Genomic DNA, 13,360 nt, shown 5'->3' on the forward strand with positions numbered 1-13,360 from the left:
GAAAATCTGACCTCCATACACACAGGGCAGACTCCTTCAGAAATATACATTCTTGAGGGAAAGAGTAGGCAGGAATGGGGTCCTATGTGATCCCACTCTGGGTTGTTCTTCTGAGGAGTATGGGTAGGATTGAATGTCCAACTGAAATCCCTTCAAGCTCCAGAATTCTATAATTCCATAAACTACATCTATTATATAAGATCCAATAAGATAATATATGTACAACATGATAGCTGGTATTATTCTTTGTTATCCAACGTTTTTATTAGTTACTCAGATAAAGGCTTGATTGACATGCTTATTAGTAATTCACAATTAACAGTGCAAAATGACTAAAGTATCAAAGGATTATTTTATAGACTATGTGTGTACATATATATGTATATACATGTGTGTATATATGTGTACGTGTATGTACACACATACACACACACACACACATATATATAAAGTTGTTGTTGTTCAATTGTATCCAACACTATGAACCCATTTGGGGTTTTCTTGGCAAAGATACTAAGGTGATTTGCCATTTCCTTTTCCAGTTTATTTTACAGATGAGGAAACTGAGGCAGACAGACTCTTGTTCAGTGTCAACAGCTAGTAAGGCTGTGAAGTTGAATTTGAACTCAAATCTTCCTAATGTCAGGCCAGGAGCTCTATCCACTACACCACCTAGCTGTGTATGTGCAATCTAGAAACAAATAAACAGTAGCATTGTGATCAATATACCTAAAGACCCCAGTTAACTGTGGGAGAGAGGATAAGGACTCACTATTGGACAAAAACTCCTGGGAAAACTGGGAAGCAATCTGACAGGAATTAGATGTAGAGAGCGACATCTTACAACATATGCCAAGACAAACTCTATATGACTTAGACATAAAAGGTGACATCCTCCAAATAAATAATAAGAGAAATTGAAAATAAAACAAGGTTTTGCCTTATGCCCTGAAAACTGGCTAAGATTAAAAAAAATAGGAATAATCAAAATTGGAGGGGTTATAGAAAGACATTCCATAAGAAATGACAAAGAATTTCAGAGAAAACTGGGAAGTCCTCTCTGAAGTGATGCAAAGTGAAATGAGCAGAACCAGGAGAGAAATGTACATGACAGCAACATCATAGAGAAAAACCACTTTGAAATACCTAAGATCTCTGATCAATACAATGACAGCGGGTCAAAGATGAAGCACACTATCCACATCCTGACAGAGAAGTACTAGGCTCCAAAAGTAGAGTGACACATGCACTTGAGGGGCATGACCAAAGAAGGAATTGGTTTCATTTGATTATTTATATTTGTTATGGAGGCTTTCTTTTTGTTGTTGCTTTTCATCAATTCGGGGCAGGGGGAGAAAGAGGGAAAAGAATAAAGTCTTGGAACTTTGGAGTCATCCTTGACTTCTCACTCTCTCCCCTCCCCTGCACCCCTATATGCTATCTCTTGCTAAGCCCTGTCACATCTACCTTCGCATCTCACCATGCACCCTCTTCTCTCATCAGACACTGCCACCACCCTGCCGCAAGCCCTCAGCACCTCACCCCCAGGCTTCTGTAATAGCCTTCTGGCCATCTCCCTGCCTCCAGTCCATTCTTGGCTCAGCTTTCAAAGGGACCTTCCCAAAGTGTAAATTTGAATGTGTCATAGCTCCCCCTACTCAGTAAACTCCAGTGACTCCCTATCATCCCCAGTATCAAATACCAGATCTTCCACTTGGCTTTTGAATCCCTTCATAATATAGCCCCTTCCTACCTTTCCAGTCTTCTTATTCTTTCTCTCCGTCCACATACTCTGTGATCCACGGCCTTGCTGGTCATTGAAAAAGACACTCCAGTCTCGTGACTCGGATTTTTCATTGGCTATCCCCTATGCCTAGAATTCTCTCCTGCCTCACCTTTGCTTCCCTGACTTTCTTCAAATCTTAACTAAAATCCTACCTCCTGCAAGAAGCCTTTCCCTGTCACCCTTAATCCTGGTGCCTTCCCCTGAGATTACTTCCAATTTATCATGTGTGTGTGTATGCATATATGCATATATAAACACATTATATAGACATATACACACACATATGGTTTGCACATAGTTGTTTACATGTCTCCCCTAATAGAAGGTGAGCTCCATCAGGTCATGGTCCTCCCTTTTTAAAATTTATTTATTTTTAGTTTTCAGCATTCACTTCCACAAGTTTTTGAGTTCCAAATTTTCTCCCCATCTCTCCCCTCCCCCTACCCCATGATGGCATGCATTCTGATTACACCCTCCCCTAATCTGCCCTCCCTATCACACACCCCTCTTATCCCTTTCCCCCCTACTTTCCTGTAGGGTAAGATAGATTTCCATACCCAATTGAGTGTATATGTTATTCCCTCCTTAAGCCAAATCCTATGAGAGTAAAATTCACTCATTCCCTCTCACCTCCCCCCTTTTCCCCTCCACTATAAAAGCTTTTTCTTGCCTCTTTTATGTGAGATAATTTACCCCATTCTACCTCTCCCTTTCTTCTTCTCCCAGTATATTCCTCTCTGACCCCTTAATTTTATTTTTTAGATACTCAATTTCATATTCAACTCACCTTGTGCCCTCTGTCTATACACATATATACGTATGTGTATATATATATATATATATTGCCTCCAACTACCCTAATACTGAGAAAGGTCTCATAAGTTACAAATATCATCTTTCCATGTAGGAATGTAAACAGTTCAACTTTAATAAGTCCCTTATGATTTTTCTTTCCTGTTTACCTTTTCATGCTTCTCTTGAGTCTTGTACTTGAAAGTCAATTTTTCTATTTAGCTCTGTTTTTTTTTCTCAAGAAGGCATTAAACTCCTCTATGTCATTGAATATCAATTTTCCCTCCTCATTGATTACCCTCAGTTTTGCTGGGTAGGTGATTCTTGGTTTTAATCTTAGCTCCTTTGACCTCTGGAATATCATATTCCAGGCCCTCCAATCCCTTAATGCACAAGCTACTAAATCTTGTGTTATCCTGATTGTGTTTCCACAATACTTGAATTGTTTCTTTCTGGCTGCTTACAATATTTTCTCTTTGACCTGGGAACTATGGGATTTGGTTATAATATTCTTGAGAATTTTCTTTCTGGGATCTCTTTCAGGAGGTGATTGGTGGATTCTTTCAATTTCTATTTTACCCTCTGGTTTTAGAATATCAGGGCAGTTTTCCTTGATAATTTATTGAAAGATGTCTATGTTTTTTTTTGTCATGGCTTTCAGGTAGTCTAATAATTTTTAAATTATCTCTCCTGGATCTATTTTCCAGGTCAGTTGTTTTTTCCAATGAGATATTTCATATTGTCTTTTACTTTTTCATTATTTTGGTTTTGTTTTATAATTTCTTGATTTCTCTTTAGCTTCCATTTGCTCCATTCTTATTTTTAAGGAATTATTTTCTTCAGTGGACTTTTGGAACTCTTTTCCATTTGGCCAACTCTGCTTTTTAAGGCATTCTTCTCCTCATTGGCTTTTTGGACCTCTTTTGCCATTTGGTCTAGTCTATTTTTTAAGGTGTTATTTTCTTTAGTATTTTTTTGGGTCTCCTTTATCATGCTGTTGACTCATTTTTCATGATTTTCTTGAATCACTCTCATTTCTCTTCCCAATTTTTCCTCTACTTCTCTTACTTGATTTTAAAAATCCTTTTTGAGCTCTTCTATGGCCTGAGACCAATTCTTAATTTTCTTGAAGGCTTTGGATGTAGGAACTTCAACTTTGTTGTCTTCTTCTGAGTATATATTTTGATCTTTCTTGTCACCAAAGTAAATTTCTATAGTCTGAAGTTTTTTTTTTCTGTTGTTTGCTCATTTTCCCATCCAATTACTTGACCTTTTAACTCTTTGTTAAGGTAGGGTTCTGCTTCCAGTGTGGAGGGCATACTGTTCTAAGCTTCAGGGGTTTTGTGCAGCTGTTTTCAGAGATACTTCTAGGGATCTGTAAGTTTTCAGTTTTTCCAAGGTGGTATGATCTAAGGAAAGGTATTTACTCCTCTCCTGGCCTGTGTTCTGGTCTATGAATACCTAAGAATACCACAAGCGTTCTTTTCTGCCCTGGAACTATGAGGAGGGTTCCCTCTCCACTGCTGCCACAAGCTCTGCTATGCCACTGCTCCTCCTCACCCCAGGACTACCACCCAGATCCAAGTATGGGCAAAGCAACAGAATCCTGTGTCAGTGCCAGCAAAGAGACCCCTGTGATCTCCTTCTGATCAGTTGTTCGATCCCTTTACCACCTGTGGGCTGAAAGCTCCAGAAGCAGCTACTGCCACCACCCCAGGACTGTGCTGGTTTAGGTGGACTGTGCTCCTCTCTCACCTAGGTCTGGCAGACCATTCCTACTGACCTTCTAAGTTGTCTTTGGCATTTGTGGGTTGAGAAGTCTGGAAACCGCCACAGCTGCCAGTGATTCAATCTCTCAAGGCCTGCTCTGGGTTTTCTGGGGCTCGGGCTGTGTTGGCATGGCCCGCACTAAATTGTGCTCCTCTCTCAGCTTGGTGCAACAGACCTTTCCTGTCCACCTTTCAGGTCATCTTGGGTGGAAATTTGCTTCACTCTGTCTTTTTGTGGGTTCTGCTACTCTAGAACTTGTTTAGTTATTTTTTATAGGTATTTGGTGGGGTTTGGGGAAGAGCTCAAGTGAGTCCCTGCCTTTACTCCAACATCTTGGCTCCGCCCCCAGGGCCCCCTTTTTTTTTTTGTATTCTCAGTGCATAACACAGTGCCTGGCACTTGGTAAATATCCAGAGGCAGTTAGATGCACAGGGATGGAGTATTGGCCCTGGAGTCAGAAGGACCTGAGTCCAAATCTGGCCTCAGACATTTAGCTATGTGTTCCCAGGCAAGTCACTTAAGCCCAATTGCTTCCAAAAACAAAAAAGTGTCCAATAAATGTTTAAGGACTGACTGATTATTAGCTAGAAAAAGTAATAAAATTAAACATTTCTAAAGAGACTTTGGAACCAAGTATGGTATATATGGAATATTGCCTTCATCCTCCTACCCAAATAATCCCTTCCCCACCCCCCATTTCTGTCAGGAACAACAACAAACCACGACTCAGAATCTTACCTTCATTAATTATCCAGGTGCTAGGAATGATCCAGATTCTTACAGATTAGCTGGTGGTTTCTGAGCAGGGGGAAATGTTATTTTTTTTCAATTGGTAGGAAACAAAGATCCTAGAAGCTTTGAACTTAAGAACCCCCCACATTGGGACCTGGGGAACTCCCAGAGACAGATGTATGCCACGAGAACAAGTAAAACGGGAAGTATGATGGAATAAAGAGACATTTCTGTACCCACAACTCAAGGATTTCCAGGTGATAACTATCCATCTGTTCTGCATATATACTTTTCAAGGAGCTTTTAGGAAGCTTGAAACAAATAAGCACCTGGCCCCTGGAGACCACAAGAAAGTGTAAAATGACATAAACATAAAGATTCTATGATTATAGGAATGAGAACAAAACTACAACTGTGAAATTAAATGTCTGGTTTTCTTTGCATGAAGCTGGGAAATTAATCCCTTCCCATTTGATGCCTTTTCCTTTAACCTATGTAATTTCTTTCCATCTTTGAAAAGAATTTATTAAATGAGATACAAGGCAACCAATGATATATATAAATGAGGTATATAGATATAAACAGCTCCATTGTATAGATGGAAGTATACACAGCTCTCTACCCTAGAAAATGAATGCAAATTTTGATCCCTGTAACCCGTCAAGATATCTTGGGGTTTATGGGTTAGATTTCTTTCTTAAGTATCAGGCCTTAAACCCAAATCACTCTGGCTCTTATTGATCAGCCCACAGTAGGTCCCAGCCCAAGCCCACCTGGTCATTGTTTGGGCATCAATAGTTTCTATTTTGGCCAGAAACCCTGAGGGTCTTCTCCTCCCAGATTAATTTTTTTTTTTTTTGCTTAATGGCTAGAAGAGGCCATTCTTTACCATGGCCTCCCACTGCATCATGGCCATCTCCAGTCATCCTGATCTATGTCTTGCCACTGGACCCAGATGGCTTCGGAGAAGAAAGTGAGGCTGGTGACTTTGCACAGCCCTCCCTCACTTAAATCCAATTCACTTGCATGTCATGCCATCACCTTCCCGATGTCATGGTCCTTTTCAAGAATGAAGGACAATGTGTGACTCTGGGTGAGTCACTTAACCCCACAGCCTAGCCAAAAACAAACAAACAAACAAAGAATGAAGGACAAACAGCAACAACAACATATATTACAAAATACTATGGTCTGAGGTCCTTGGTCTAACCCAAATGGAACATCCTAATCAGTCTTTCTTTAACTATCAATTTCCAAACAATGCCCTACACTGAAATTTTAAAATCATTATTAAGGCCCTATCTAGTCGAGGAAAGGCCAGTTCAGTCCTGGAAGGACCCCTCCTGACATGATTGAAGTAATGGTCAGACTAGAGGAAGAAAGAAGTCTGATAATTTCAACTTAATAGAAATGTCTTAAGTTCACCTTTGACCAGGTAGAAAGGAGACACCTTAGAGGGAGTGGTTAAAGAAGGATTGAATGATTTTAGACAAATGATTATCCAGGGAAGACCAAAAGTTAGGGAACTATTGTTTCATTTGATAAATTGAAATGTTAACTGACCTTTCACTTTTGGTCTATAACTATGTCTTCTCTTAAGATGCAATATTTTGTCTTAGTTTAAGACCATTATAAATTGTAACTCCAAACTGGCTTGTCAGAGGGAAATTTTTGAAAGTTGGATACATTTCTGTGTCTTTTCTGATTTCTCTGTGTGTGCAGAGAGACTTAGAATTAGAACAGTTCAATTAATAAATTATCTCTGCCAGGTTTGTGCCCAAAATGAAAAGCATTTTTTTTCCTGCCACATATATATTTGATGTTAGGATATGTGCATTAGAAAGGAATAAAATACAGATTATTAAAATACACAGATAATTCAAAGTTTAATTTTAACTAGTACTTTTTACCTGCCTCCCCCCCAAAAAATCCTTACTGGAAACATTAATAAGTAACAAAATTAGGGTAAGTTAGCTCTTTTCTCAGTCTCTGGAAGAATCCCTAACAGCCAGACCTGATTAAAAAAAGATCAAATTCAGCCCTCTTGTCTTCCTACTTTGATTGTTTCTAAAACAAAAATTTATGCATAATTTCATGTTGCCATCCATGACTATGGAGCAGATTTGAGTTGTTAATAGAAATGTCCTCTTCTTTTTCCACTTAAAAAAGACTAACTAGCCTTACAGACTTTGAACCTAAAAAACTTGAACTCCCGGTCAGGTCCATGAAGTCAGATCAACATTGTAGTCATGGTACTATCTAAAGACATGCTTTTATAGCTGGAAGACCCTGCATCTCTTGGGTTCTTTACATTTGATCCAACTGATTCGCATCAAATGACCAAACACTACAAATGGAATTCTGTGAAATGGAATAGGGGGCTGGGGGAAAGTATAATGTTTAGTAGTAAAGATGTTAAAATAGGAAAGTGTTGACACTGGCCCATTGGTAGGAGGGCAGTTTTTAGTTGTTTTTCTAAGGGTAAAGCTTTGCTTGATTGAACCATCTACACACACCCTCTTACTTGGACTAGACCCTCTTCCGACCAAAAGCATATACTTGTAAGAATACTTGGCCAGAGGGGGCAGCTAGATGATGCAGTGGACAGAGCACTGGCCCTGGAGTCAGGAGGGGAGGACTTGAGTTCAAATGTGACCTGAGAGAGAGACAGAGACAGAGAGAGACAGAAAGAGAGAGAGAATACTTGACCAGAGTTAGGGGATCTAGTCTATGGCCAGGGAGGGGAAGAGAGCTGACTAGAGTATATGGTCCAAATATGAAACCAAGACCTATCCCCTAAAGAAGGCAATAATCCACTAATACAAGTGCTAGCAATAAATCAGGCCCTGAAGAAGACAAGAATGTGGCAGAACCAATAAGTCTGGTTTGGGAACACAAACACAAGTCAGCGAAGCTTTCACAGTCTGCATGAAGTCCTTCCTGAGCCCCCAGTGGCAATCCTAGAACCCTAAAGGTGGGAGCAATCAGATCAGTCCAGCCTACACATTGAAACTGAGGCTCAAATGACTTAACTAAGGTCACACCAGCAGCTAAGTGGCACTGTGAATATAGGGCTGGGTCTGGAACCAGGAAGACCTGAGTTCAGATCTAACTTCCACCACTTAATAGCTGTGTGACCCTGGCAAGTCATTTAACTGCCTCCATTTCTTCAACTGTAAAAATGGGGATAAGAATAGCACTTGCTTCACAAGGTTGTTGTGAAACAGTGAGCACAATGCCTGGCACATAGTAGGTGTTTAATAAATGCATGTTTCTTTCCTTCCACAGTGAATTTTCAATAAATCTCTCAACTTCTACGTTATGTACCTTCCCATCTTTCTAGTATTTCTACATTTTACTCCCCAACTACATTATCCCCAGACTCCATGCCTTTTTACTGACTGCCCAGAATGCTCTCCCTTCCCCCCTCCACCAGCTGGCTTCTCTCAGGACATAGCCCAAATCCCACCCTCTGCAGCAGAGCCTTCCACCTACTATGGTATATATCTTATGTCACACTTTAGGCTGAGTGCCTTAAGGACTGGAACCCTGTCTTCACTGATGCTTAGCACAGTGCCTGGCATATAGTGGGTGCCCTAGCTTTGGGAGCATCAAGGATGAGAAACAAAGACATTTCCTACCCTCCTTTTATAATCCAGTATGGGAAACAGGACATGGAAAGCAAAATGTAAGTGCTTCTCTATCCTAAATTGCAAAACTTTTATTGCTATCTAACAGTGATTGAACTTGAACACAAATGAAACACAAACATAACTTAAAATACTGCTTTATTGCAACTGTCCATTAAAAGACTGCTGAATAAAATTAACATTCCCCTCTGCCATTCATTTAGAATTGATATTTTTGCATAGAATTATATTGTGTTTCTATTCGTTCTTCCCATTTATGGCCTGAAATCTTTCTGTCCCATTGTAAGGTGCATGGGCTAACTCATCTTTCCTAGAACAGATCTGATATGTGCTTCCATCAAAACAGCCTTCACTGGACACATATTTAGTGCAAATTAAATTTTTGCTAGCAGCTCCAGAAATTGCATTTCATTTCCCCCCCTATGCGGATAAGGCAATATTCTCCCTTTAACTCTCAATTACTCAGTACCCATTGTAATCAGGAACTCTGAGGTTGGCCGTTCAAGCTTGATGCTTTGGGGTGGGGGGGGGCACTTTGGGGTAGGAGATCACAATTAATCAGCCATCCTTCCCACTTAATCTAAAAGGGAGTGGTGGCCTATGAATCCTCAAGGGAGGTCTTGGGAAAGATTTATTGTAAAGAATAAGGGGGGGGGAGGGTGTGGCACTGGACAAAAATACACTGAGCCACAGTGGAAGTCTCCGATCCCTGAGTGCCTGATACTTTGATCCGTGGTAATAAAGCATAGTCTGTGCTGAGTTTTTCCAGACTTCTACGTTGGCCCTGTGTCTGCCATTCCTGCTTGAGAAAGCAGAGACTCCAACACCAGCAACTTCTGGCAGACTACTAACACAAGTCTAGAGAGACGTGCCCCCTACGTAAGCCACTTCTCATCGACCTACCCAGTTTCCAGTTCAAGATTCGGCTTGCGTCCTTGAAGTCAGAAGTGACTCTGATCTTGGCAGACTGTGCAGTTTGTTCACAGGGTCACCCCAGATCAAAATGTCTCTGCACGTTTGAGCAAGAGACACTTCATTCACTGCACTCATCTCTGTCTCCTGATGCTCGGAATTTATCGTACTGGTGGGCCATTTTCCATCTGTGGTGCTGACTTCTGAGTAATGCAGCAAGGGAGGTCTTTCTGCTTATGTTCCTTGACACATCATGGCTCTTGGCCTTCCTGGTGGGTGAAGGACTTCTAACTAAGGAATGAACTGGGAAGATAGGCTTCCCCCTCGGGGCTCCAAGAAGCTGCCATATCTCCCCAGTGGTATTGCTGGTCAAATACTGCCAAGGCTTCTTCCCGCTGCTGTCCCGTACGTTCACTCGAGAGTCCAGCCTCTGCACCAGAAGTTTGATGATCCTCTGGTGCCCATGGATGGCAGCGAGATGCAGCGGGGTATACCCGCAGCTGGACCTCACATTCACGTCAAGGACGATCCCTGCCTTTTGGGCCCCCTTGACCAATTCTTGAAGGGCCTGGAGAGCACCATGTTTGGCAATCCAATGCAATGCAGTATACCCAGTCAAAAAGTCTTTTCGAAGAGCCAGTTGAGGGTCTTCCCAAAACAGAGTCAGTGCCTGTACCCATGAGCCACTGGCTACTCTCACAATCCATTCATGCTCCCGGGAGTCCAGGGGCACTAAAGAGGATTTGTGGACAGAAGGTCTGAGTGAAACTAAGAGAGAAGACACACCCCCAGGGGGAACCCAAGTGCTACCTGCCAGTCTTTGCCTTGATGTGGCCTTGGAAACCGCTGGCTTCAGGGCCAAAGGGGCATCTACCTTTGGAGAGGGCACTGCTCCTGCCCTTGACGCCTTTCTGGATCGAGGCGGCCGACGGTTCCTTTTTACTAAGTCTTCCTCCAGCAGCTCCTCATCAGAGGAGGATATTTTGTCCCTCCCTGCCCTGGAACTTCTCCTCAGAGATCTCTTTAACCTGCCAGTTGGCCAGGGCATGGGGTCTTGAGACAGGGTAGAGGACTCCTTGGGTGTTTTGGTTGACATTACAACAGGACCATTCACTCTTTCTGGGGTATGTTGGAGGGAGTAACCACTTCTAAATATGGGTCCCTGGGATTTATTGAGAGGAGTATTTTCCTGCTGAGATTTGATAAAATGCCCCCCTGGGGTCCTGAGTTTTTCCTGGGCTCCATTTTCTAGGGGAACTTTTGGGGCTTCCTCTAACTCCCCTAGAGACTCCCTTGGGCCACTGGTACTCTCCTCACTGTCGTGGCTGTCCTCTTCCACAAAGTTCTCCAGATCCTGGAGGTCTAGTTGACAACGGATACTCCGAAAAACTGAAGACCCCGCAGGGAAGAGCAGAGGGGAAACAGGGAGAGGAGGTGGCAGCTTCTCTGACCCTGGATCCCCCCAACTGTAGGGGAAGTTCTCAGGCACCACACACCAAACCCGCCCGGGGCTTTGCTGTGTCCTTTCTGCAACACTGCGTGGGCAGGGCTGGGAGTGGTTGGCCACCCACTCTCGGGTTCGTTGCTGCTGCTGGGCTGCATAGGAATGGGGTCCACTTAGGGTCAGTAATTCTGCCCTATCCCCAGGGAAAGCAAGGGATGCCAAGGAAGGGCTAGTCCCCGATGCCCTGAAGGTTTCCGTGGCCAACGGTGAGGGCTTGGTGGATGAGCCAGAGCTAGAATGCCGTGTGCCTTCGAGTGCTCCCCCTGAACTGGTCTCCAGTGCCTGCCGCTCTCCCAAGGGAGGGCCCCCGCGTGAGAGGAGGTGTGGCTCTGTGGAGCCAGCCCAAGGGCTAGCCCGGACCCACTCCTGGCAGCCACCTGGAGTCCCTGAAGCAGCCAAGCACACCCCAGGCTGGGGCGAAGGGCCTGCGGCGGCTGCCTCTCCCAGCCTCCCGGGGCTGCAATCACCTGCAATGCCGCGTTCGGTGGACTCTGGAGCATCATCCCCAGGCCTGGCCGAGAGTCCATTGCACTCTGTTTCCGGAATTGAAGCTCCTGCACCTGCCGGCTCATTTCCTGGTTCCTTCTCCCCAGGTTGCCTCCTGGCCCGCTGAGGCTGGGGCTGCTGCTGGGGCTGATCCTGCTGAGGCCGGGGCTGATGGTGCTGAGGCTGGAACTGGGGCTGAGATTGGTGCTGCTGGGTCTGGGGCTGGTACTGCTGAGGCTGAGGCTGCTGCTGCTGCTGCTGGGGCTGATCCTGCTGAGGCCGGGGCCGGGGCTGTTGCTGCGGGGCCTGGGGTTGAGGCTGGTATTGCTGAGGCTGAGGCTGCTGCTGCGGGGACTGGGGCTGCTGCTGCTGCTGGGGCTGATCCTGCTGAGGCAGGGGCCGGGGCTGGGGCTGATGGTGCTGAGTCTGGGGCTGTTGATGCGGGGACTGGGGCTGATCCTGCTGAGGCCGGGGCTGGGGTTGAGGCTGGTATTGCTGAGGCTGAGGCTGCTGCTGGGGCTGATGGTGCTGAGTCTGGAGCTGAGGCTGGTATTGCTGAGGCTGAGGCTGGGGCTGGGGTTGCTGCTGCGGAGACTGGGGCTGATCCTGCTGAGGCAGGGGCCGGGGCTGATGGTGCTGAGGCTGGGGCTGGGGCTGCTGCTGCGGGGCCTGGGGCTGAGGCTGGTATTGCTGAGGCTGAGGCTGCTGCTGCTGCTGGGGCTGATCCTGCTGAGGCAGGGGCCGGGGCTGGGGCGGCTGCTGCTGCCGTGGCGCCCGGCGCCGGCTGCCGGGGGAGGCGGCCGGGGCTCCCGGGGGGCGCGGCTGCTGCTGGTGCTGCTGCTGCTGCTGCCGCTGCCGCTGCCCCCGCCGCTGCGGAGCGACCGGCTGGGGGTCGCCGCGGGGCCCGCGCAGCCCCTCCTCCCCTACCAGGTCCCGGTACCTCTTCTTGAGCACCACGCACTTGGTGCCGTCGGGGTCCTGGCGCACGGCGGCCACCGAGTTGACGAGGCTCTTGAAGAGCTCGCGGCGCTGCTTCAGCTGGCCCGGGGGCACGCCGGGGTCCCGCAGGAAGCGCTTGAAGTGGCCCAGCAAGGCGGCGTTGGTGACCCGGCCCCCGGCCTGGCACAGGAAGTCCAGCAGCTCCTCCTGGCTCAGCTCCCGGGCCATCTTCCTCCTCCTGCTCCCCGGTGCGTGTCACCTGCTCCCGGGGGCAGGCCCGCCGCCCTCCGTGCGCTGCAGGCTCTGAGTCCCGGGGCTGGGGGGCGCGCCGGGGTCTCCTCCGGCCCCCTCCGGGGGTGGCTTTGGCTCAGCCCGCCCGCCCGTCTGGCCGTCCTGGGCGGCCGAGGTGGCCGGGCTGGGTCGTGCGTGCGCGGTTTCACCTGAACCCTTCGGGCTCCTCCTCCTGGGCGCGGGGGGGGGGGGGGGGGGGGGGGCCGCGCCCCCCCCCCCCCCGGGGGCCCCCCGCGGGGGGGGGGGGGGGGGGGGGGGAAGGGCCGGCTCGGCGGCCTCCACGCCCTCCTCCCGCTCTCGGTTTCTGCCCCCACCCCGCCATGGAAGATGAGTCAAGCCGGTGTGAGCTGGCCGAGAGTGGGGCTGCAGGTGAGGTGCGAGGAGGGGGCGGCAGCTGCGTGCGGGAGCCCCGGCCACCTGGAAGGTGGCTGCCCGCGGGCATCCTCCCGCCTAGACGTAGCCCTGGGGAGAGGGGGAGGGGGAGGGGGAGGGGGAGGG

At 46.9% G+C, this 13,360-nt stretch overlaps 1 protein-coding gene across 1 annotated transcript; it reads right to left on the reverse strand.

Annotated features, from left to right (window-relative positions):
* Positions 1–8,851: 8,851 nt before the first annotated feature.
* SOWAHB (sosondowah ankyrin repeat domain family member B) lies at positions 8,852–12,799 on the reverse strand. The gene has a single exon (XM_027854502.1). It carries the CDS (start codon positions 12,797–12,799, stop codon positions 9,764–9,766), a length of 3,036 nt encoding a protein of 1,011 aa, XP_027710303.1. The 3' UTR covers positions 8,852–9,763.
* Between the last annotated feature and the right edge of the window lie 561 nt (positions 12,800–13,360).

This window comes from Vombatus ursinus, unplaced genomic scaffold (genome assembly GCF_900497805.2).
Source record: "Vombatus ursinus unplaced genomic scaffold, bare-nosed wombat genome assembly UNPS02010461.1, whole genome shotgun sequence".
NCBI lineage: Eukaryota > Metazoa > Chordata > Mammalia > Diprotodontia > Vombatidae > Vombatus > Vombatus ursinus.

Coding starts and splice junctions, on each gene's coding strand:
- SOWAHB (XM_027854502.1), bottom strand. CDS start 12,799: ATGGCCCGGGAGCTGAGCCAGGAGGAGCTGCTGGACTTCCTGTGCCAG.